At 29.3% G+C, this 25,911-nt stretch overlaps 2 protein-coding genes across 2 annotated transcripts; both read right to left on the reverse strand.

The window, feature by feature from the left end:
• Positions 1 to 5,495: 5,495 nt before the first annotated feature.
• On the reverse strand, positions 5,496 to 7,592 carry LOC137807316 (uncharacterized). Its single transcript, XM_068607912.1, has 3 exons — positions 7,206 to 7,592; positions 6,929 to 7,099; positions 5,496 to 5,908 (listed from the first exon to the last, which is right to left on the reverse strand). Exons 1-3 carry the CDS (start codon positions 7,352 to 7,354, stop codon positions 5,656 to 5,658), a joined length of 573 nt encoding a protein of 190 aa, XP_068464013.1. The 5' UTR covers positions 7,355 to 7,592; the 3' UTR covers positions 5,496 to 5,655.
• Positions 7,593 to 22,905: 15,313 nt separating this feature from the next.
• LOC137807317 (transcription factor bHLH146) lies at positions 22,906 to 24,182 on the reverse strand. The gene has a single exon (XM_068607913.2). It carries the CDS (start codon positions 23,691 to 23,693, stop codon positions 23,067 to 23,069), a length of 627 nt encoding a protein of 208 aa, XP_068464014.1. The 5' UTR covers positions 23,694 to 24,182; the 3' UTR covers positions 22,906 to 23,066.
• Positions 24,183 to 25,911: the final 1,729 nt, after the last annotated feature.

The following is a 25,911-nucleotide window of genomic DNA, read 5'->3' on the forward strand; positions in this document are numbered from 1 at the left end:
CATGATCCTTTACTCTTTTATGTGAAATTTTGGTTAGTTTGAAATGTCTAAATTGTGTGTTAGAGTACCTGAGTAGTGGTAAAACTTTTAATAGGAACAAGTGACTCAAGTTGAAAATAATAGTTTGGAAACAAGTAAGAAAATAATATGTAAAACTCTCTTGAGTCACCTAGACCAATCTCATAATTTTGTAGAATATACAAAATTATCAGACTCACTGAGCAAGACATATGCTCGTTGGACGAAATTCGTAAATTTGAAAACTCGAGAGCATTGATAGTTGGGTAAGCCACTCTCACTAGGTGAATATAGTCCTAGTGATTTGGTCGTTGGGTGAGTAATGTTCTCGCAGAGCGAAACTCAAGAAATAAAAAACCTAAGAGCATTGGCCACTGGGTGAGCCACTCTTGCTGGAAGAAATTGGTCCCAATGGTTTGGTTGTTGGTTGAGCCTGACATTCGCTGGCGAATTTGGTCCTAGGACTTCGTCATTGGACGAGCCTGAGACTCGTTGGACGAGAATGTGGGTCTACGCATGTGAATTGTGATTGTGTGATTAAGACATAGTATTTTCAAGAAAGGATATACCATGTTGAAATTGTTTAGGATATACATTGAATTAGAGATTAGTCTAGAAAAAGATATCTTGACTTTAGTGATATAATGGAAACATATAGATGAAAATTATCAGGTAGTGAGAGTCAAAGGAGGTTCATATGACTGAATTTGTGGTTTGAAAAAGATAGTTGGTCTAACAAGTCATGTGGATTTATCCTGTTGTATGAGAAGACTTAGTTCCTATGTTTATGTAGCTATGTGGAGAGAACAATGAAGTAAATGTAATATGACAAGTACATATCTTTGAGTCAAATGTAAAGTATGTATTTCTCGGGAGTAAAGTCAAATGTCTTTGTATGTATGTCAATAGATTTCTAGCATGATATTGAATGTGAGTTATTTGTAGACACTTTATTATTTTAGTGAACGGTACCAGATGTAAGTATGAAAGTTTGAGGTTTGTAACTTGTTTGAATGGAAATTTAAATTCATGTTGATATCTTTTAAAAAAATTTAGCTTACCCGGTTTCTTGTTGTGATTATTTAAAATTTGTGATGATCGTGTGTTATAGAGGAATAAAAAATGTTGCACGGAATAAAACTTCATATTAAGTTGATTGAGTCTTTTTTTTTTCTTTTGATGTTCTATTTTAGCATGTGTATATTTAAAAATCCGATATATTTTTTTTAAAACTATTTGATATATTTTTTTTAAAACTATTTGATGATGTTGTAAATAATATGTACATATTTATTTTTATATATATATATATGATATACCTTTTTAGATAATATAACTATAGGTGTTATATTTTCTTCATTGATAAGAAAATATCACATTTATTTACATATTTTATATTATAGAAAAATTGACAACTAATAGTGTAATAATATTAAAAATAATTTTAATGATTAAATAAAAGTTAATTTATTTTTTTGTATTTTTTTACAAATTTTAATGAGATTTTGAACAAAATAATTATAGTAATTAACTTTGATTAAAAAAATATTAAATATAAACTAATAGAGACCAAAATAATTAATTATTGATATTTAAAGTAATTTTTATTATTAATAAAAATTTATAAATTAGTTTATAAATTAATATCTAACTATTAATTATCAAGATTTTAGCTATTAACTACTCTATATTATAACATTAGTTTTTTTTAAGAACATAAAATCTTATAACTAATTTAAAAAATATTTTATAAATTTTCATTAATAATAAAAATAATCAATAACTATAGTATTCAATTTAGTTTAATAATTAATTTTTTCTCTTAAAATTAATTTTTATTTATTAATTTTTTTAAGTATCTAAATTAATACTTTAAAGTGATGTAATTGATAAAGTCGTTAAAAGAAAATAAGATAAAAAGTAACAGAATTATTATATCTTTTAAAAGTTTCCGACATTTTATAAAATTGTTAAATAAAAACAAATATAATAGAAACATAAAGCAAATTAATATTTCATATTTAACAAATAATAGACAAATATTTAGAATTGTTCTTTCTAATAATAGACAAAAAAACAATTGCATCCAATTAAATTGGCACATTCAATGCATCAGATTCTGATAATTAATTTTGTGTGTTTCCACCATTAAGATACGAGAAAAAACAACGAAATGGATATTTAAAGATCAAAAGGAATCTTCCCATTTGGAATTTGAAGTCTTATCTCTTCTCTTCTTTTGGATCCATTGCCTTCCCACTCTCTTTCTTCATTATTACTTTTATATTAATAATACTATCTCTTCTCTTCTCTTCCTTCCCAACTTATTCTTATGTTTCTTCATATTATTTATTTTCTCATCCTTCCTACCTATTATTTATGATAATACTCATTCTCCATTTTTTAACATTAATCACGAGACAAAAACATTACCTACAAAACTTTAAAGAAAAAATATTTCTGCTTATTTATCTATTCAGGAATTTAAGATAGGTTTACTTAATTATTATTTTTTTAATTCTTATCATATGAAGAAAAAATAATCTTAAAATCACATTTAAAAGTAAATATATATATATATATATAAACAAAATCATTATTTACTATGTTTTTATTTTTTATGGATAAATGAAAAATAATCATACGACCTATTTACTTTTATTTATTTATTTTAAAATCATTTTAAATCCTGATAAATTTAAGTATTTTAATTGAATAATTTTGTTTTGTCTGTCACTTTTTTGAGTTGTCTACACATAAAAATATTAATTAGTAAACAAAATTAAACTTCATTTTAATATTTTATGTATTATATATATATATATATATTATATGTATGTATATATATATATATTATATGTATATATAAATGTTATGTAAAATATTGTTTAGACTCAAGTTTGTTGAGATACATCCTTTTGTTTTGGAGTTTTTGAGTTTTGTTACAGTTTTGTTTTTAATAAACATCTTAAATAAAAATATATTTAAATTATTATTAACCTTAACTCACTATATTTTAATCTTACTTAAACAGGTATTATGTTAATTTTGTGGATTCGATACTTAAACTTAAAATTTCATTCTATGACGAGTGAAAAGATATTATAAAATTCTTCTTTCATGTTATTCGTATAGATAAAGTTTTCAGAAACTATTTTATGATATAATTTCTTAATTGTTTTTCCAAAATCTCTATCTAGATTTTTTAACTATCTAAAAGATATTTTAATTAAAATATATATTTTGTTCTGAGAAGATAGTGTGAAACATACGAGAAAGTAGAGAAAAGTGGAGGGAATGTACTGTTTGTTTATAGTATTGTTATGAAAATCAGTGTTATTGTGTTGAAATCCAAGTGCTCCACCACCATAAACACGCCACCGCTAACTCTTGCTCAGTTATTCTCAACTCTAATGGTTAATTAAACAAATGCTTATTACAAACCACTTCATATCAAATAGTCTTACAATAAAGTGAACATAGGGTTACATTAATTGTATATAGAGTAAACATCAAGTTATCTCAATTTTTTAGAGAAATTATGGCTTCAGTCACTTTGCTCAATAATTTTTATTCACATCATATTTTCAAAATCCAACAATTCAGTATTATTGTTATAATTAAGTAAAAATAGGTTTAGTTTTTTTTTTCTATTTTTCATAAGAAAAATATTTGTGTTTAAGGTGCAAGTTTCTTCTTAACATATAATTAAATTTTAATATTGCCATAGTTGAGTATTTTCTTACATGTCACATGTGTATACCAAATTTTAAATAATTTTGACACTATTATAGTAGTCAACGTTTATTCATATTTTATAAAATTACATTATATATTAATATGAAATTATTTAAAGAAGTATCACATATAGCTTTTAACCTTTATAAAATATCTTAATTGGATATTCCAATTTAGTAGTTAGATAGTTATATATATGGCCCAAAGAAGGTGCTATGTCATGGGCCTAATACATCAAAGTTGTTTCTTCCTGCACCCTATTAAAACGCTTCCTGCAAGTCATTAATTTCTAAAAATACTATTTTATCCTTTTTTTAAATATTTCTGGATTATCTTTTCCAAAGTCTTCTGGAACATCCCTTTCCGAAATTCATGAAGTATATTGTGGAAAACAATTTTTGGAAAGAAACACAATATTTGGAAAATAATTTTCAGAAATTATATTCGAAATATTTCCAAAAGATATATAATACGTTCCAGAATGTTTCAAAAAGAATTTTCCAGAATAAGAGAAAATTACATAAGACATTTTAATCATTTTACCTATTTAATGGGTGCATGGAGAACTTTGATGAGATGCAGGAAGAAACACCCCCAAAATAAACTTCACAGAATATGTCCAAAATTGAAACTTGAAATTTACTAATATTAAAAGTAAATAGTCTGATTCTAGTTAATATGACCGGCTTTAACTAGATTTTACTTAAATTGCTTTTACGTAATTGTTCATTTAAATATAATATTATTAGATTTAGATTTGATCATGTATGAGAAAATATTGGGTTAACCTCTTGAGATACAAATTTTATTGTTATGAATAACTAAAAAAATGAAATATGAAATAAAAATGAAAGTATTAGTAGCATCTTGACCACTATTTTTCCTTACTATATTATATTTATAAAAGAAAAATTATAAAGTAGTCCTGAGTTACTTAATTTATAGAGTTATTGCAACACGAGATTAAATATCATTAGCTACTTTATTTTAAATTCAAAAGTTAAATTTGTCTCTTAGAAATTGATGAAGATCATAGAACATGTGGTGGTCTAAGTCTAAGGCAACCTAGTAATTTTTTTACATAAATTCATGGATTTGGAAGATGTTCTCTATATTTACTATTAAGAGAAAGGAATTTTAAGAATAATTCAATTTTGTAAAATGGTAAAAAACTTTTTTTAAATATATTTTAATACCATATTAAGAAAAATAAAATTTTAAGTTAAACTCAATTTTTTTATAAGCAAACTTAACTTAATTATATAAAATCAATTATAAAATAAGATTTACATTCAATTATATATTATTAATTATTTTTATTTTTAGTCGATATATATCTCTAATATTTACTTTTTTCACCAATATGATCTAATGGATCACGTGACCTAAAAAAACCATTGCCAGTAGAATGATAAATCCATAAAAGGATTTTTTTTTTAAATAATTAAAAAAATAGTGAATTTGTAAAATCTTATATTATTAATTATTTTTATCTATAATCGATATTATATCTCTAATATTTACTTTTTTACTTTTTTGCACCAATATGATCTAATGGATCACGTGTCCTAGAAAACCATTGCCAGTAGAATGGTAAATCCATAAAAGGACTTTTTTTTTAAATGATTAAAAAAATAGTGAATTTGTAAAATCTTGTATATTTTATTGATTCTTTTGAAATTAGTGAAAATGAAAACTTTGAATGATGTAGTATAATACATCTGTATTGCTTCATGACATACTGTGTAACAAGCATGTAAACCATACATTAGAAAGCACAATACTGCTTTGCTTTGAAATACAGTATCTCAAAATACATCAAACTAATGAATTGGTCACTCTGCCATTATTCTATACATCGACTTAATTTCACACTCCCTTTAAAATTCTTTTATACAGCTAGTAGTCATCATCATCATCTTCATTTCTTGACCCAAAGAATCTCCTCACAACTGCAGCACCAGCACCAAGAAACATAAACAGAAGAAGAGTGTCAAATCCACCTCCAACGCCTACAGCTACACTGGGACCTGGTGCAAAGAATGAAAATGGAGACCATCCCCAGCCACCATATGGCACACCATAACCATAGCCATAGCCATAACCACCAACAAGTGGAGGTGCCACTCCAGGATTGATATAGATATTGGTCCTGTCAATTGGCATAAATTTCAGAAACAACATTGCCAAATTATGTCAGGTGAAATCTTACATGTTTACATAGTTACATACATATATGAAATTTCCTAACAATGATCCATCCAATAATAAAAGACATTTCTTTTCTTTCAATTTGATCTCTAATGATACTCCAGGTATGAATATCACATAGCAACTTAAATAAAATGGATTCTGCGTACTTTCAGTGCAGCACTGAACTTTTTGGTATTTTTAGGTGGAAGCCTTCAAATAAATTTCTGATAGAATTTTCGGGGTAAAACATAAAGAGGGAAAAAAAATTACTACAGAAATGTTGTCCAATCAAAACATAAGCATTACCAAATCAGATTAAGTCTTGTTCAGATGAAATTTCCGTAAACACTTGTAAAAAAAAAGTAAGATGATAAAATGAATATAAGAATTGGAATTCTCCCAAAAATTAAAATCAGCTTATCACATCAACTTTGAAGAAATTAAATAGGAGAGGTTCTGTAAAAGTATAGTGCAGAAGTTTATTCTATCTTATAAGGAAAGCATAATTCATTTTACCTTTTTTATTTATTTATACTTGCTAAGAATTTTATCCAAGCGTGATATTAATTTGCTACCTCTAATATTTGTACATATACTATGCAAGACAAAAAATGTCCCATTTTGTAGTTCACTAAAAAATGCTTTTTAACCTTAACACCTTTGTGTTGATGACATTTTTCACAAGGCAACAGATCTCAGACATTACTGCTCAAGCAAACCAAAACATGTATTAAGAAGTGGAATCCTAATTCAACTTTATGAGGCTAGTTATATACTTATTTATATAATATGATCTTCATCAACATATATGTGTGCTTGACTATTACTAACGATTTCATCCTTATGGATTTCATCCTTGTTACAATTATAGGAATATGATGAGCCAAAAAGAAAAAGTTGAAAAAATGAGCTAGCACAAGCAAATAAAGTGGATTTATGAGACAGCAATGAAAATAAGCAGTGATGATTTAGTCCATACCTGGAATTGTTGATTCTTGGTGAGGAGCGTGGAGCTGATGATTTGAAGGCCTGGCCACCAATTCTACCACCAGTCTTGGCAGCAGATGCATCCTGAACCGACCCAAGTGTTAATACCCCAGCGGCCACTGCAATCAGTGCTAACTTTGCTAACTTGTTCTCATTCTTCTTCCTGTTAACACAACACACACATTAAAGTGATGAAATTTCAAGCTATGAAATTGATAGTTTGGAAATTGAGTGAAATTCCAAGATGAAATAGGGAGCAGTTGAAGTACCTTGGAGATTGGTGTTGTTGGTGATGTTGGGCAGTGGTTTTGAGTGAAGGGATTGAAACAGTCCTTGCCCTGAAGTTTGGGTTGTGGGTTAATGGAGTGAGAGCGTTGGTGAGAAAGGTGTGGTGTGAGGAGGGTATGGTGATGGACATTTCTGGAATCACAGAACAATTATGTGAATGTTAATATGTGAATATTATTCTGCTTTCGTCTTCTTTGCTCCGACCAACCTTTTTAATCGCTAACCAAACTCACTATATCTTCTCATATTTTACTTTCTCTCTGTTTTGAACCATATGCATCAAAACAATGCCAATCCTTTTCGTGGTTCTCCACTTGCCACGCGATTTAACTATTATTATTATTATTATTATTGAAATTAAGTGCTGCTAGTAAATCAATTCAGATTTTCTTTTTATAGAAAATTATGGATGGACGTTATACTTACATATATTATTTTTAATAATAATATTATTTTATTATGTGAAATATTTATCTATATTGATAAATAACTTTTCTTCGTAAAAAATGACCAGTCATTCTAAGTAATAAATTGAACAAGTTTTTAGTTTACATTATAATAGACGATATAAAATATTTATTAATTCATTTTAATCTATTAGAAAGTTTGATAATATTAATTCATTTGACAAAATTCAACTTAATCCATCAAATAATAATTTCGATTCTTGAAAACTTAAAAAGTTGAAATTAAAAAAAGTTTCTAGAAGTATGATTTCTTTTTTACTTCACGGTCATGAATCTCTTTCACATTTTTTCAATCTCTTTTTCATTCTTAATTCCTTTTGATCTCTTATGTGAATGTGAGGTTTCAAGGATAATACTAAATATGTAACTTTAGTCTCGTTAGTTATAATTCAACATTCCTTTCTTTTTCTTTTTTTGAGTTTAGAGTTTTTTTTTATTTCTTTTTCTTTCTCCTTTTCTTTGTTTATTTTTATCATTTTAAAATATTTTCATTGATTCTCAACTCATGCATGAGACATATATATTTATGGATGATCCAATAACAAGTAAGATTATAAGTCCAACAAACTCTTCATATAATAAATTTTAGATGACTCTTTATAAAATTGAATTAAACTTAAAGTTCAATTCTTAATATTTTTCTAAAAAAAATAATTATTCAATAGATAATAAAAAATAAAATAATTCACGTATATCATTTCTTTAAATAAACTCATAGAAATAAAGAATTGAAAGTTTAGAAATAAAATACTCATAGATGCCAAAATATTCTTTCAAGATCTTAATAATTAAAAAAATAATAAAATTTCATTCAAACAAATTAAAGTAAATAAATAAATAATTATAGCATACTTCATCATAATATATCTCATAGAATAAGATAAAGAAAGTTAAAATTTAGTTACTAGAAACCTCTTTTCACATGTCACGTGGGACTCAAAGCTAAGTCCCTTAAGGAATGTCCATAGAAATTTTAACCATTACACCAGTCAAGTTTTATTGTCATGTTATGATTATTATTATATTTATGAGTATAATTATCAATATTAATATAATTAATAAAATAAAAATTAATAACATTATTCATATATTTAATATCATCATTATTATTAATATTGTTAAATATTTTTAATATTATTAAATATTCTTAATATTCCTAAATATTCTTAATATTATTATAAATTCTTAATATTAATAAATATTCTTAAAATTATTATATTTTCTTAGTATTATTAACTATTATTAAATATTATTAAATATTCTTAATATTCCTAAATATTCTTAATATTATTATAAATTCTTAGTATTAATAAATATTCATAAAATTATTATATTTTCTTAGTATTATTAACTATTATTAAATATTACATATTATTAATATTATTAAATATTGTTAAATATTATTAATATTATTAAATATTATTAATATTATTAATATTATCAATATTATTAAATATTATTAATATTAGTAATATTATTAATATTAATATTATTAATATTATTAATAATGTTAATAGTATTATTAATATTATTATTAATAATATTAATATTATTAATATTAACATTATTAATATTATTAATATTATATTATATATTATTAACACTAGCGGGAACAAAGGCACTGACGTGCCCTGTGTATCCGCATTTTTTATTTATGTCTCTTTAGTATTTGTTTTATTTTTTAAAAACAATTTCTCTTAATAAAATAAAAATGAGAAGTTAAAGAGTATACAATTAAAGAGTAGTGTGTATCTGCATTTTTTATTTCTCTTTTCTTTAGTATTTTTTTTATTTTTTAAAAACAATTTCTCTTAATAACATTAAAATGAGAAGTTAAAGAGTATATTGTTAAAGAGTATGTTAGTAAAATAGTGGAGAGCGGTAATTAAAAGTTACATATGGCAAAGAGAATGAATGAATTTATTTATTTACATGAAAGTGAAAAGGAAAGAGAAAAGAAAGTGAGAAGTATGGTAAAAAAAGAATGTGTTATGTGTAGTGGAGAGAGAAAGTGGGGAGTAGGTACCTATATGAGAGAGAAAGTGGGAAGTAGGATACGTGGTTTATGTGTAGTGGAGAATCATAAAATCCGTTTCTTAAATCAATTTTAAAATTTTACCATTTTAATAAAAGAGAATATCAATTTAAATAAATAAAGGTAACGTAACAAATCTCCACCCTCCCGCTAAAGTGGTACACAAAATATTACAAATATTTTTAATTTTTTATTTAATAGAGAATAATATCTTTAAAATAGAAAAGTAACTAATCACTCTCTCCACTCTCCAGTTAAATAATAACAAATAAAATAAATTTTAAAATTAATTTATTAATTTTTGAAATTATAAAATGTCCAAATAACCAAAATAAATTAATACAATAAATTATTAAGTAAGGATAAAATGAAAAAAAAAAGCAGTTAAGAGGGAAATAAGAAATGACACAATGACCATAATACAATAATAAAATTAAATATTAATATAAGGATAAAATAGAAAAAAAAATTAAGAGCAGTTAAGAGGGGAATCCCCTTTATATATAGGTCTAGATTATTAATATTATGAATATTATTAAATATTATGAATATTATTAAATATTATGAATATTATTAAATATTATGAATATTATTAATATTATGAATATTATTAAATATTGTTAAATATTATTGATATTATTAAATATTATTAATATTATTAATATTATTAAATATTATTAATATTATTAAATATTATTAAATATTATTAATATTATTAAATATTATTAATATTATTAAATATTATTAATATTATTAAATATTATTAATATTATTAAATATTATTAAATATTATTAATATTATTAACTATTATTAAATATTATTAATATTATTAAATATTATTAAACATTATTAATATTATTAAATATTATTAAACATTATTAATATTATTAAATATTATTAATATTATGATTTATGATTTTATAATTCTTCATATTATATTAATATTTTTAATATTATTTATATAATTATTATGATAATAGATGGTAGATAATAGAGATTTGTGGGTGATAGTTCGTAGGTAATAGAGATTTGTGGGTAATAGTTGGTAGGTAATCGCGATCCGTAGGTAAAAGTTGGTAGGTAATAGAGATTCGTAGGTAAAAGTTGGTTGGTAATAAGATCCGTGGGTAATAGTTTGTAGGTAATGCTGAATTTACCTACGGATTCAAAATCTGTGAGTAATGTTCGTAGGTAATGTTATATCCGTAAGTAATGTTGAATTTACCTACAAACTCAGATCCGTGGGTAAAAATCCATAGAGAATACGGATTTTTTTTGTAGTGTCACTTATAAGGGTGTTTAAAAAAAACTGATAACATTATTAGGAAAGTAAAAAATATATCTCACATAAATAAAGGACACAGACATATATCAAAAGGTCAAGTATATCTAAATGATAAGACTCTAACGAGATCTAATACAGTCTAAAGACACTAAATTATCCTTAAGTTGAAGTTTTGAGTATATTACTACCAACTAACATTTATATTATTTTTCCCAAATACACAAATTTTATGCACACTTAGAATGTTGCATATAAAATAGAACATAATAGTCTTAGCTTTTAATTGTTAGAGGTTAAATAAATTGCAAGTAACAATGATTAACTTCTAATTATGAACGGCTACAAATTAACTTCTAATTATTAAATATAATTGAATAATTTAACATATGAAAATAATAATACTTTTAAATTATTTAATTAAAAATATTAATTACCCAATTAAAAACTTAAAACATATATTACATTATTAAATAGACTTGTAATATATATAAATATTAAAGATATAAAAAAATAAAAAAAAGTAACAAAAGAATAAAAAAGTATGCTAACCGGTTAGCTTGTTAAGAACAATGATGTTCGGACACTCCTCTTAAATGGCGTGTCCGTGTCGAACACAGGTATCGAACACCGACTCTAGTACGACATGTATCGGTGAAGTGTGAAATTCAAAAAATATTTGTTAGATTTCTAACAATTCTACTACATATCTAACATAATTTTAAAAAGGAGAAATACATTAATTTTCTAAAAACTCAAACTTATTGTATAAGTTTTTATTATGATTTTAAAAATAAGAAACAAATCATTTTGAACCAGCCATGAAAAATATTTTTCTGCTAAAAAAACTGAAACATACTTAGTTTACATAAATTTTTATTGTCAATTTATATAATTCATAACTATATGATATATAGATTCGTATCCCAGTATCTTATTTTTAAAATATTATACATATTTTTGTCTTCGTATCGTATGAGTGTCTGTGCTAAAAATAGAGAAGGAATATTATTGTTTATCCCATTCCGTATTTGGCACAAATTAACCTATTTAACCATCTCTAGCTAGTATCATTTCTATAATAATTATTCAGTAATTATTATATTATATTACTATATTCTAAAGCTACATCTGACATGCTTATACTATCATCTAGTTTTTGCATTAGTATATAAAATTGCTTATTTCTGCAGTATATGTATTATTATACAATTTCACAATATTTATACTGATAACTTTATTTTTCCTACAATAGCTGAGTTACATTCATTAATTATCATATTTTTATGATAAACTTTAATCTATATACGTTCTTTTCCACAAGTGTCTTTATACAAATATAATCCTATTCAAAACATTATTAGATATTAAGCATAATTTTAGGAGTGATTAGAAATCTGAATTATGACGTTGTGAAATATTAGTTCTTTCTATTAGACTTCCTAACCAAAATAAAGTAAATTTGTGTTACGATTTTATAATACATGTAGGCTTATTGTATTGGCTAATATTTACTACTATATTTTATTCTAAATATAGTGAATAATGAATGAGCCACATCTTTTTCCTCATTTAATAAGTATTTTGACAAGCCTATTGATAACTATTTTAGAGTAAGAGAGTAAGTGCATTATCTGAAATAATAAATTTATGACGAATATCGAAATTTATAAAGATAGTTAAATTTTTAAGTATAATATTTATTAAATAAAAAGTAATATATAAAAGTTTGTTGTGTAGGATGAATTACAAAAATGTAAATAAAGAAAAATAAAAATTTGTGTGATTCAATTGGGAAAATTGGGATTGAGGTTTCATCATTCTTATTCTTTTGTATTTTGAAAATCATATAATATTCTATTTTTTATTGATATTGATGTTCATATAAAATTCATTTATATTCATTCCTCCCATATAAAACTATTAAGGTAGTTACGAGCAGATATTGATAGTAATTAACATTTTAAATTTAATCATAACATTCAAATATATTAAGCATTATCATGTCAGATACTTAGAAGTACTTTCCAATCAAATATAAGGATCAAAATCATGATAATTCAAGCGTTAAGAATAAAATGACATAAGAACATAATATTATGTTTAAAAATCACCTAAACACATAAGAGTTTGAACATATTACTTCCAACCCCAAATGGTAGAATTAATCACTCATGTTGGTCATTACAAGCATGAAACACAATTGGTTGTAGTCTTTGTAGCTTAAAGAGGAACCAACAACCATAAGAAGAACAATATGCTCTTGTTTTGGTATTCCTCAAAGATGTTGCTCGCTACAATTGATGAGAATCATCAGGGCCTTATGACTTTCTCTACTTTCCATATGAATTCAAGTTAACATAGTACCAAATGGAGAAGATTGAAGACAATGGCGAGTTCATAAGTTCAAGGCCTACGTGATGAAGAATAGATAAGAGAGGCTTTTACCAATGGAGGAAGAGGTCATTCACCCACACATTTGAAGTTCTTCCTTCTAGTCTTCTCAAATATTAAAGAAGAATTAAAAAAAAATAGAGGACCAAGCCTAAAGCCAAAAGAAGACTCAAGAATAGATTTCAATTAATATCTCTCTTTATAGTTTCTTTTGTATAAATTTGTAAATAAATATAGAATAGTTTTTAGGAAGGTGCTTAGAGGGAAACATTAGATACCTCTTTTGTAAAGCATCCTTAGGCAATAGTTTAGAATTTTCTAGAAGATGACTCTTCATGCCTCACTATAGGCGTTAGAAGTGAGTAGCTTGAAAGAGACTTTTGGTTAGCTTGTGGAGCAAGCTTTGTAAGCTTCATCACCGGCCCTTGCTCCTATAAAAGGAGGGCTTGGGTCCTTCTAAATTCAGAATTGGAATTTGTAGTATCAAAACTCTCCCAAATTGGTGATTGAGTGTAGTGAGAACTTGCCTTCTCCTCTTCCTAGTCTCATCTTGAGAGCATTGGTTTCCTCAAGTGGCGGCAATTCACACTTATCTTGGAGCTTTCACACTTCAAGTGGCGTGTTCATCAACCAAGAACTACAACCACATAGGTCTTCTTTCTTCTCCATCTTCTCTTTCCATTTCCGTGATCATATGAACTCCTAAACATGTCTTAGGTTCCTTTCTTGCATTTCTGTTTGGTGCTTTTGTTTTAAATCTTGTTTTGTTCGGTTCATCTTCTCCTTTGCTGGATTTAATCGGTTCTTCTTCATTTTCCATTGATTTGTTCGGTGAAATTCAATTGTTATGCAATTTAATCGGTTCAATTACATTCTTACATCTTTTAATCGGTTCAATTGACAAGAAATGGGACTTTCATGTGAGTTTTGGTGTTTGGCGCAAGTTTTGGTGAGTTCTTGAAACTAGAACATTGATCCATTTCTATAAAAGTGCCTCTTCATTCTCCAACTCAAGTTGATTCCATAAAATGTCAAAGAATCATCTTTATCTTGCTATTGGAATCATATCATGTGGTATCATGAGTTTAGGTTTCTTGTTGTTTGTGTTTTGAGTTGTTTGTAGGCTCTTTAATTCAAGAACTTTCAATTCTTGTTGTTTCATTTCTGTTTTTAGGATATTTTTGAGTTTTTTTTGCTGTTTTTCTTTTGCTATTACATTATGTTTGTGTCATTTTAATTTTTGAATCCTTATAAGTTTTGTCATAGTCATGTTTTTCCAAGAATGTTATCAATTCCTTGTGTTCCTTTTGTTGTAATTTTTTTGTTTCTTGCTTTTGTGTAATGCAGTTTTCTGAGTTTGTTTCTTGTTCCTTTGGTGCATTTTCTTTTTAGTATTGAGTTCATACTTGTATTTTAGACCTATACAAGTTCTTACACATCATTTCCATTATGTCTTTGCTAGTTCTTAATTCTGTTTTTCATTCCTGTTAGGATTCCTCTTTTTTCATGCAAATGTGCTGACTGTTTCGCCTTATTGCAATTGATTTACTTACTGGAAATTTCTGAAATTCTGGATTTGTGTTCGTCAAAGTGTTATAAAAAAAAGTAGAAAAAGGAAGTACTTCAAAATTCAAAGTACAAAAAAAATGATAAATAAAATACAAACAGTGTGTAATTCTGCCGAAAAAAATACAGTAATCTGGCAGTGATTTTAGAAAATTTATCACAATTAATTGGCTTACTTTTTTTGAGTAATTTCAGTGCCATTATTGAGATAAGATCTTGAAATTTCTGTGGTTACAATTTCATAATCCAGTTCTCTTTATATCATTCCAGATAAATCTGTAAACATCACGGACAGTTTGCACAATTTTTTTTTCCAGTAGTTCTGTTTTTGTTTTATTCATCTACTCTAGTGCTTTTCTTTAGGTCTCTTTTGTGTGCCTTATTTTTCATTGAGTACCTTATTTTCTTGCTTGTCTTTTCTTCATTAATCTTTGAGTTTGTCCTACATATTGTATTCCTTTTGTTATAGCCTTTTATTGTTTATACCTTTTCTTGTTTGTCCTTCATTGTTTCTTTGGTTTTGTGGTGATTTGGCTTTGAGATAAGAGTGCTTCTGCTTTGACATTTTTCATTTGAGGTTACTAAAGGCCTCAAGATCAGATTGGTAAAGGGGAGTATTCTTTCTTTGGAGTGCTTTAAGTGACACTTCACTTCGACATTTGGATCTAATTGTTGCTAACCTTGTTTTCTTAACATTGTTTGTTCTTGTGTTTGCTGTTTTTCTTTTCTAATGGATACCTATTCAAGTGTTGAATCTTCAAAGCCACGCTCTACTCATAGAGCTTATGTTCTTAATGAGTTAAAAGAAGCAAAAAAGGCTCTTGCTCAAAAGGATGAAGAATTGCAAAGATTAGAAGCACGTTTGGCCAAAATTGAATTGAAGCAAGAAGGAGTTGCCCATTCTTTGCATAGTAGACACATTTCTCCTCGGCATTCTTCCAAGAGCTCTTCAAATGCTCACGGAAATGGAGAGGATACTAGAAGAATGAGGCATCATCATCCTTCCAATGGGGGAAGCCACCACCGTGATCAAAGACATCATCAAGAGACCAAGCCCCAAGTTCCTTTTATGAAAATTCCTAGCTTTAATGGGGATAGTGATCCAAATGTGTACTTAGATTGGGAGGCTAAATGTGAACAAATTTTTGATTTCCATGAGGTCAAAGAAGACCAAAAGGTTAAGCTAGCCTTCTTAGAATTCATTGATTATGCCATGAAATGGTGGCATAGTGTTGTAAAGGACATTATCTATAACAAGAGCCTTCACGTGGACTCTTGGGACACTTTAAAGGAACGCATGCGCCTTAGATTTGTGCCACCACACTTTAGGAAAGACCTCATGTTGAAGCTCCAACGGTTTCAACAAGGCACGCTAAGTGTGGATGCTTATTTTAAGGAGTTAGAAACGTTTTTACTTAAAGTTAATTTGAAAGAAAGTGAGGAAGCTATGATAGCTAGGTTTGGAAGTGGCCTAAGAAGGGATATTCAAGATATTGTTGAGCTTCAAGAGTATTCATCCTTGGGTTCTTTGGTTCATCTTGCAATGAAGGTGGAAGCCCAACTTGCAAAGAAAAATGCTTTTAAAAATGATCCCAATGATGGTTACTACAACAACTCTTGGAAAAATAAAAAGTCTTTTTCAAAAATTCCTTCTAAAGATTCTTCTTTCACACCTAAGGAATCTAAGCCTTCTACTTCTACGCCTAGATCACCAATTAAATCGTCTAGTAAGAAATGCTTTAAATGTATGGGTTATGGTCACATTGCTTCTAATTGTCCTTCTAAAAGGAATATGTTTGTGCATAATGGGGTAGTTGTTAGTGAGCATGATTCCAATTCATCTAGGCATTCTTCACCTTCTAAGCCATCAAGTGAGATTGAGAGCGAAAGTCCTTGTGAAGGTGACTTATTGATGATAAGACGTATGTTGGGAACAATTCCAAAATCTTTGAATGATACCCAAAGGGAAAATATTTTTCACACCCGCTGTCTTATCAACAACAAGTTATGTTCCTTGATTATTGATGGGGGTAGTTGCACTAATGTGGCTAGTACAAAAGTTGTGGAGAAGTTAGCCTTACCCACTATCTCTCATACCAAGCCTTATAAATTGCAATGGTTAAGTACCAAAGGTGAAATAATGGTTAACAAACAAGTCCTCATTAACTTTGCAATAGGAAAGTATAAAGATGAGGTTTTATGTGATGTTGTACCCATGGAAGCAACTCATTTTCTTTTAGGAAGGCCTTGGAAATATGATAGACATGTTTTACATGATGGCCTATCCAATACAATGTCTTTTTCCTTCCAAGGGCGCAAGGTTATCTTAAAACCCCTATCTCCCAAAAAGGTTCATGAGGACCAAATAAAAATGAAAACTGAAAGAGAAAATGAGAAAGAAAAAGAAGTAAGTACTAAACCGAGTCACACCACTTTCTCCACTAAATCCATCATGTTGACTCGTACTATGCCTCAAGTTGAACCAACAAGGTCTTCTTCTTCTTTATCTTTTTCATTACCCAAGGTTCCTATTTCAACACCAACTTGGTTAAAGAATGTTAGGGATGATTTTTTCATACCTCCTAATGGTTTTCACCATTTAAGAGGACTTTTTCCAAAAGATATCATCATTCCCAAACAAAGTTTTCCAACTTGGTCTGTTTATAGGACTTCATTTTCTGAACTCCCACTGCTTCCAACTTCTAAGTCATGTTTGCCTTTTTCTTCAACTTTTAATTGTAAAAATAAACTGACTTTGTTATATGCAGGGATTCAGAATTCGCGGTCGAATTCTCTCCAACTCGAGGAGTATGATGAAGAACAGATAAGAAAGGCTTTTACCAATGGAGGAAGAGGTCATTCACCAACACATTTGAAGTTATTCCTTCTAGTCTTCTCAAATATTAGAGAAGAATTAAAATAAAGAGAGGACCAAGCCTAAATCCAAAAGAAGACTCAAGAATAGGTTTCAATTAATATCTCTCTTTATAGTTTCTTTTGTATAAATTTGTAAATAAATATAGAATAATTTTTAGGAAGGTGCTTAGATGGAAACATTAGATACCTCTTTTGTAAAGCATCCTTAGGCAATAGTTTAGAATTTTCTAGAAGATGACTCTTCATGCCTCACTATAGGCGTTAGAAGTGAGTAGCTTGAAAGAGACTTTTGGTTAGCTTGTGGAGCAAGCTTTGTAAGCTTCATCACCGGCCCTTGCTCCTATAAAAGGAGGGCTTGGGTCCTTCTAAATTCAGAATTGGAATTTGTAGTATCAAAACTCTCCCAAATTGGTGATTGAGTGTAGTGAGAACTTGTCTTCTCTTCTTCCTAGTCTCATCTTGAGAGCATTGGTTCCCTCAAGTGGTGGCAATTCACACTTATCTTGGAGCTTTCACACTTCAAGTGGCGTGTTCATCAACCAAGAACTACAACCACATAAGTCTTCTTTCTTCTCTTCTCCATCTTCTCCTTCCATTTTCGTGATCATATGAACTCCTAAACATGTCTTAGGTTCTTTTCTTGCATTTCTGTTCGGTGCTTTTATTTTAAATCTTGTTTTGTTCGGTTCATCTTCTCCTTTGCTGGATTTAATCGGTTCTTCTTCATTTTCCATTGATTTGTTCGGTGCAATTCAATTGTTATGCAATTTAATCGGTTCAATTACATTCTTACATCTTTTAATCGGTTCAATTGACAAGAAATGGGACTTCCATGTGAGTTTTGGTGTTTGGCGCAAGTTTTGGTGAGTTCTTGAAACATAGAACATTGATCCATTTCTACAAAAGTGCCTATTCAATCTCCAACTCAAGTTGATTCCATAAAATGTCAAAGAATCATCTATATCTTGCTATTGGAATCATATCACTACGATTAAACCAAACTTTGGTGAGAAAATTGGTATCTGAAACCTCATCCGGAAGTCTTGTTATCAACTATACATCTCTATAGATGTGAAGGAAGATGATGAAAGTGTGGAAGATTGGAAGCAAGAAGTCTAGAATGGGCTTGAGGTTAGACGGGGTTTGATACTGTTTTGAGAATGTTGTTTTGAACATAGAGCATACTGTTTGGAGCAGGGGAGAAGTAGGAGAGGAAGATGAGTGCAATAATTCCTAAGGAATGTATTATTGTGACTATTGTGTTCTTGCGCAGCAGGAGGTTTTGGTCAAGTCCGTGAGGTGTATGGTAGGGGTATGTTGTGCTTTTCTGTACTCTTAATATATCATTTTGTGTACCTGTACTAGAGTTTTATGCAGAAAAGTTTAGGTGTTGGAAGTGTGTCTTTAGCTTGTTATCTATTGTGCTATAGTTGTTTAAGTTAGCTAAAAGACTTTGGTATTTGTTAAAGGGTTGAGATACCCCTAAAGTGTCTCCTTTTATTTATTTATTATTTTCCGATAAAAAAACAAACATGGAATGCAAGAAAAGAATATTTAGGATGTTTCTTCTTGACGGTTGTCTCTTCTATACAAAAAGGTGAGATGAAGTTTCTTCTTCCTTCCCGTACATATATTGTTAATCATGTCTATCCCCCTTCTCATCAAATTCTCTTTAGACGATATTTTGTCTTCCAAGACCCTCCATGTTGTAATGTGAGCTGATGGTTATGCCTTAATCCTCCAAAAACTCACGAATAGCTCCTTCTCATTCGCTTGAATCTCTTCTTTAAGCATTTGTATGCAGATTTGACCGTGTACACCTTTATCTCCCCATCTTTCCAAACCCAAACATCCTCCTTTTTCACCCTTAACCTCTGCTCTCCCAAAAGATGCATCAGATGTTGTTCCTGATTTTTTCCCCATTTGAACAAGTTCCTTCTCCATTCAATCCTCCAAGACTACTCTGAATTATCACCCCTCTCCCCTCCTTGCCACAGGAGAGATTCCTTATTAGAGCAAATGGAGAACAACCTCGAAAAATTGTCCTTAAGAATCATATTTTTCAACAATTTGTCCTTCCATAACTATGAGTGGCAAAGCGGGCCGACCCGCACCGCACACAAAATGCGAGCTGGTTTTCATGACCCGCTTTTTTTTTGGAACGTAGAGGAGGAGTGGAAGCAGTAGCGGAGCAGCAGTTACAGGCGAAGCCACGCGGAGTCGCAAGCGAAGCGAGCGACGAAGCTGCAAAGGAGAGTGCGTCGTGTGTTGTGTGCGTTTTTTGGAATAGCGTAACTGCGTTGTGTTTTGAGTAAAAACTTAATTTCTTTCACTCAAAGTTGTCACTCCTACTGGACCATTGTTGTCAAGTCAATTAATTTTATTTTTTTTACGGGCTAGTGGGCCAGCCCGCCCCACTGCTGGCCCGCACAGGCTGCAGGTTATGTGGGACGGGCTAATGCGGGTCAGCGGGTTGAAAACATCAGCCTGCCCCGTGTTTTTTACCGCAGGCCAGCCTACACGGTCCGCCCCACTTTGTCACCCCTATCCATAACCTTATAACCCTCCCGTTTCCAACTTATCAAGTGAAATGGTCCTCGAACTTATGTTTTCATCCCTCGTAAGACCAAATCTCCTTCAAATCCCGCCACCAAGTGAATCTGTTATGCAATTCCTTTGAGTCTGAAGATCCCTCCAACCTCCATACTTAGATTCCAACACTTCTCTCCACAAACCCTTCTTCTCGTACCTTAGACACCAAAAATCCACTTTCCTAACAAGGTAATGTTAAACCGTCTAATATCAACCATTCCAAACCCTCCTTCCTCCTTTGGCTCGCAAACCTTTTTCCACGAAGCTTTCCTATCATTCGAGCCTCATCCCCACAAAAAGTCATCTATAAGTTCACTAATTCCTTCACCACCATAGTCGACATTTTATACATATCTTTTTCTTTTATGAAGAAATTTACTTTAATAATATCAACTTTTTTAGAAAGAAATAAATAAGGCTAAGTTTTTCTTAACATGCATTCAAGTGCCAATATAGCTTTGCTTGAGTATACATGTTTAATAAATAAATTTATCTCACTGGTTTGTTAATGTTTTTCAAACACTGTTTTGATATAATTATAATTTTATCCAAACTTGTAACTTATAAAGATTTACTCTTTTATATTTAGCAACCACTTTTAAAATGATAAATGATTTTAATTTCGTAGCATAATTTTAAATTTTTAACTAACTATTCTTTCAATTATTAACTAATTTAATAGAATTTAATTAGCATATTAATAATTTAAGCAAAACCATTATATTTTCCTACTCCATCCAACTAATTAATAATCTTGCATTTTCAGAAATCACATTCCTCAAATATTGTACTTAGAACGGTTATTTTTTATGGATACATTTTATTAGTATTTAGTAATTTTATGAAGAATTTTTTTTTAAAATTTAACTAATTGAAAATTGAAAAAATTGAGGAAGAATAAAATAGGAATGTTAGATGTTGATTTAATCTTCATTGAAATATTGTCTAAAACATGAAAATATGTGTGGTTCCCAACATTAGATTATAGTAAAAAAATTATTTTTCTTTACCTTCTAACAAAAATATTCTTTTTATTTTTTTATTTTCAAATATAAAGTAAGATGAGGTGAAAAAAACGTCTCCTAAAATTAATAACCATGTTAAGGAGTAACTAATAATATTTCTTTACCAATAAATTTAATTATAATTTAAGATTTTGTAGGAAGGCATAAAAAAAATGCAGAGTTCACTTGAATTAAAAATACTCAAGTATTGTATATTTTATTTTATTAAATAATAAACTTACAGAATCTTAAACGTCCAAATAATGGAACCTTAGATGAAAAGGCCTTTCTTTTTTTAATTACGGAAGTCAACACCATTATCCATTAATTAACTCTAGCGTATGGTTGAGACTTTAATTTTAAAGAGAAAATAAAAGTGATATAAATGCTGATTTTTTTCATAAATATTATTTAGTTTTTATATTTATATATATACAATAAAGAAATCAATTAATATAATTTTTTTCTAAACTTTATTTTTTCAACTATTTATCTCTTTAATTAAAAAAAAAAATTTGCTCTTTTTTTTTTTTTCGTTTCAGACCTCCCTCTCATATATTGTCTCCTAGGAGAAAATACAGAAATGCAATTAAGAGAACTCACAATAACGAGAATGAAAAGGAAGAAAAAACAAAAACCAAAAATTACATTTATGATTTAAATGCTGAATTAATCAAAACTTTTTTATTTTCTTTTTCCGGATTGAAGATATGCCTCTCTCTATATAACTAGGTTGGAATCCAAAACCTTTGTGATAATAAATTGAGTGGGGTGAATGTGCATGTGATTCTCCTATCCTTTGAGTTAAAACTTAAAAAATGTGTAGCTTGCAAAACCCAAAATCCAAAGTGTAGTACCCCTCAGTCTTGTAATGGAAAAAAAATGTCTAGTACTTGAGTATTAATGGTACGTGTTTGTTCCTTTATAAGAGTCTTGAGAAAATGTTGATCACTTGAGCAGCTCATGAAAAAGTAAGCCAGTTGTATCATCATTTTTTATCTGCTGCCAAAGCTCTTAATGATGCATGACTTTGCTGCTCCTAAAAGGACACTTCGTAGAATGCGTAAACAATGCCCAAAGCACCATAATCAATATTCAACACAATACCTTTTTTCAAATTAACTATAGCTAACACACAAATCATAAATATCAACAACTTACCTACCTCCCTTGTTTAACTCACAAATATTAACCAAACTGCATTTTCATCCATCTTACATTCCCTACTGTGTGAATGTGATGAAGAGGGAGAATATTTATAAACCAAAATATCTTCTTTGCTTTGGAATATTATAGAAACAACTTTTGTTAATTGCACCACTTCTTTGAACCTTTTTGTACCCATTCTTTTCTGTCCTCAACAGGTTTGAAAAAGAAAAATAATATTTCCACACCCAAAAATACTAGTTCACACATAATGAGTGAGATAAAATAGAAAAAATATTATAAATGATAACCAGGTGTTAAAAAAAATGAAGTGTTTTAATTGCTCTTTGAAAAATATGTGCAATAATCATATTCAAATTACAACAGCAGCAAAAGTAAATAAAGAACAATTAATTATATGTTGAATTGAACATAGTTTATGGCTAAATTTGTGGAAATGCAAGAGATACACATTAAATTAACGCGTCTGTGGCAGCAGTAACTGAAGAGCGTTCACCTGCATTTGCAAACAGCTTATGTAACTCTCAAGCTCTTTACCCATTTGTTCATCACACATCTCTTCTCCTCCAGGTATTAACCTTCTCAGCCTCTTCAACTGCTTGTTGATGTCCTCATCTTCATTATCATCTTCTCTGGCCAAATCCCGTTCCATTTCTGACAATTCCTTGCACTTGGACTTGCTCCCTAGAGCCTCTACCTTAGACTTCGAGCTAGGGTTTGAAGAGAATTCCATTGGGACAACCTCATTTTTGTCACAAGCCTTTGGTGAACCTTCACCATCCTCATTTTCAAGAAACGTACTGCTTTTAGCTGCATTGACACGAAAATGATCGTTTTGAAGCTTGACTTTAAGGCCGTTACTCCATGCAAAACCTTGTGCTGACAACACCATTGCCATGTCCACCTCATACTTGACAGCATTGTTAATATCACAATGGCTGTTATCTTCTATAGAGCTCTTTTCCTTTATCTTCACCAACGCTGGAACTAAATGGTTCAAATAATTCCTAGTAAATATAGATCTCACTATTTGGTTTGGTTCCACAGAGTATACACGTCTGCGTTTAGCTACTTGCCCTTCCATTTATCTAGGACAACAATGCTGGCACCAAGAGAAGTGGGGGTGATGAAATCAGAACAGAAAGACCCTTTTGTTGACTAAAAATATGCAACTAGCAAAAGGGATTAGAGAGAAGAGGATGTAGAGAGATGGTTGGTGATAGTGGAAGAAGTAGTAGGACAAAGGAGCAAAGGCAAAGCAAAGTAATAATAATAATAATAGGACACGGTGAGAAAGTAAGCAAAAGAGTTGTTGTCAGCTGTGTATATATATATATATGGTAGAGCTGAATGAAGGTAAACTTAACGATTGAAGAAGTTGATGAAGGTTTATTGGTTCAGTAACTGAAGTTAAACAAAGTTGGCTTGAGATGGGGTGCGAACAAAATAGTTGGAATGATATTAAGGAGATTGAAGGAGAAGCAGAAGCAGAAGCACGGAAAGAAGAGGAAGAAAGTGAGAGTGATTATAGCGAGGGAGTGACAGAGCAGAAAGATTTGTGTGCAAATGTTGGGAGTGGTCTACTTATTTAGAATGGCACATGGACTCACATGCTTCTTGCTTTCCACAACTGCCCACAGAACGGACTTCTCCCATGTGCACTAGAAAACAAAGACACCAAAACCCCACTATAAATGCCCTCACATGACTCCACCTCTTTAACTGGTACTCTTTCCCTTTGCTCCTCCACCCTCTCCCTAATTACAAAACCTTTTCCCCTCATTTCAAATCAACCAGCTCATCCTACTCCTACTCCTATGTGGGAGGGAGCACTTCAACTCAATCAGTTTTTCTCTTCTCTTCTCGTATCTTACAATAATAATCATTTTTCACTATACAATCACATTCCTATATATACATACTTATTTAATGCTACTGCTACCTCATCATTTATTTTGCTCAATTTCAGTCTTAATTGCATGCTTAAAATTTGTTATTCTCGTCATAATATAACAAGATTCTTATCTTATAGTATGGGATGATTATATTATAAATCATTTGTGTCTCGTGCATATAAATAGAGCCAAAATGTTGTGTTGATTAGAGAAAGAAAAAACAAAAAGGTTGATGATGGATAAAATCCTTGACCTTCTTGCTTATGAGAGTAGTCATAAGAGAATATCGTAGGCCATTTAAAAGGAAAGTAAAAGGATAAAATGAGAAAAGGAAGAAGTAGAAGATGAGGAGTTAGTTAGGTTTATTGTTTCAGAGGATCCTATAATAGTAGATATATTGGAAGTCTAAAGTAAAACTAAATGCCAACCACCCTTTGAAGTTTGTGGGACAAGTGTGCATGTGAAGAGTCTGAGAACTCAGGTAATTAGTGCAAGGTAGGGTTGGGATTGTGGTAGTTAATAATTGTTATAGTAAGTTAGTGGTAATATATATACCTGAAGCAGAAACAGAGGTAAGGGTATGGTATGGTATGTGTGTGTGTTTGTTGGGTAGGGTCAGTTGAAAAGCAAGCATGAATATTAGCCATGGTAGCTAGGAGAGAAATAAGGCACTAACATTGATTGAATTGAGGTGAATGTTGGTGGTGGTACTGGTATGGAAGAGAGATTGCATTGACGAGTCATACACAATTAACGGGTTCCAGAAATTGTCAGAGGGTACGTCATTGATTGATTGAATTGTGAGGATGGACAAATAGCAACGTAGTATTTCTCACTCAACACCCACTTCTAACCAAATATCCTCATAAACGTGTAAATCTGAAAGGAAAAGTATCTCCTCGTAACTTCCCACCAAGACTATCTTTTTAATATCAACAAAATTATGTCAATGGCTTCTCCATGGAAAAAGAGTACTGCACTACTTTTTTTTCAATTAAAACATTGCACTTAAAAAATACTTTTTACTTTCATTTAATACTCATTAATCAAATTTTCTTCACCCAGCACTCATTAATCAGATATTTTACTTTTCTTCACTTTAATGGAATTTATTTATAAGGGAATATAGTAAGTATCAGAAAAACCAAATTGTGTGTTTATTTTTTTTTTAAACCCAAACACGCTTATAATATGCATGTAATGTATCAGCTTCTATTTTTAATATATATATATATATATATATATATATATTAAAGTTGATATTAAATACATATATTCTTATAAACTTAAAAGTAAATTATTCGACGGATAATCATTAAGTGATCCTGTAGTTATGTTTCATGTGATGTTTTTTTCTATTTTTGTTTTTTCTGTCTCATATATAAGCCAAGGTTTATCATCTTAGGT

Source organism: Phaseolus vulgaris, chromosome 3, assembly GCF_051622355.1.
Source record: "Phaseolus vulgaris cultivar YP4 chromosome 3, ASM5162235v1, whole genome shotgun sequence".
Classification (NCBI taxonomy): Eukaryota; Viridiplantae; Streptophyta; class Magnoliopsida; order Fabales; family Fabaceae; genus Phaseolus; species Phaseolus vulgaris.

Bases quoted from the DNA above. Each gene is read 5' to 3' on its own strand.
- LOC137807316 (XM_068607912.1), bottom strand. From the start codon at position 7,354: ATGTCCATCACCATACCCTCCTCACACCACACCTTTCTCACCAACGCT. The intron at 7,100-7,205 runs GTACTTCAACTG...TTGTGTTAACAG, and splicing joins CAACAACACCAATCTCCAAG to GAAGAAGAATGAGAACAAGT. The intron at 5,909-6,928 runs GTATGGACTAAA...GCCAATTGACAG, and splicing joins CCAAGAATCAACAATTCCAG to GACCAATATCTATATCAATC.
- LOC137807317 (XM_068607913.2), bottom strand. From the start codon at position 23,693: ATGGAAGGGCAAGTAGCTAAACGCAGACGTGTATACTCTGTGGAACCA.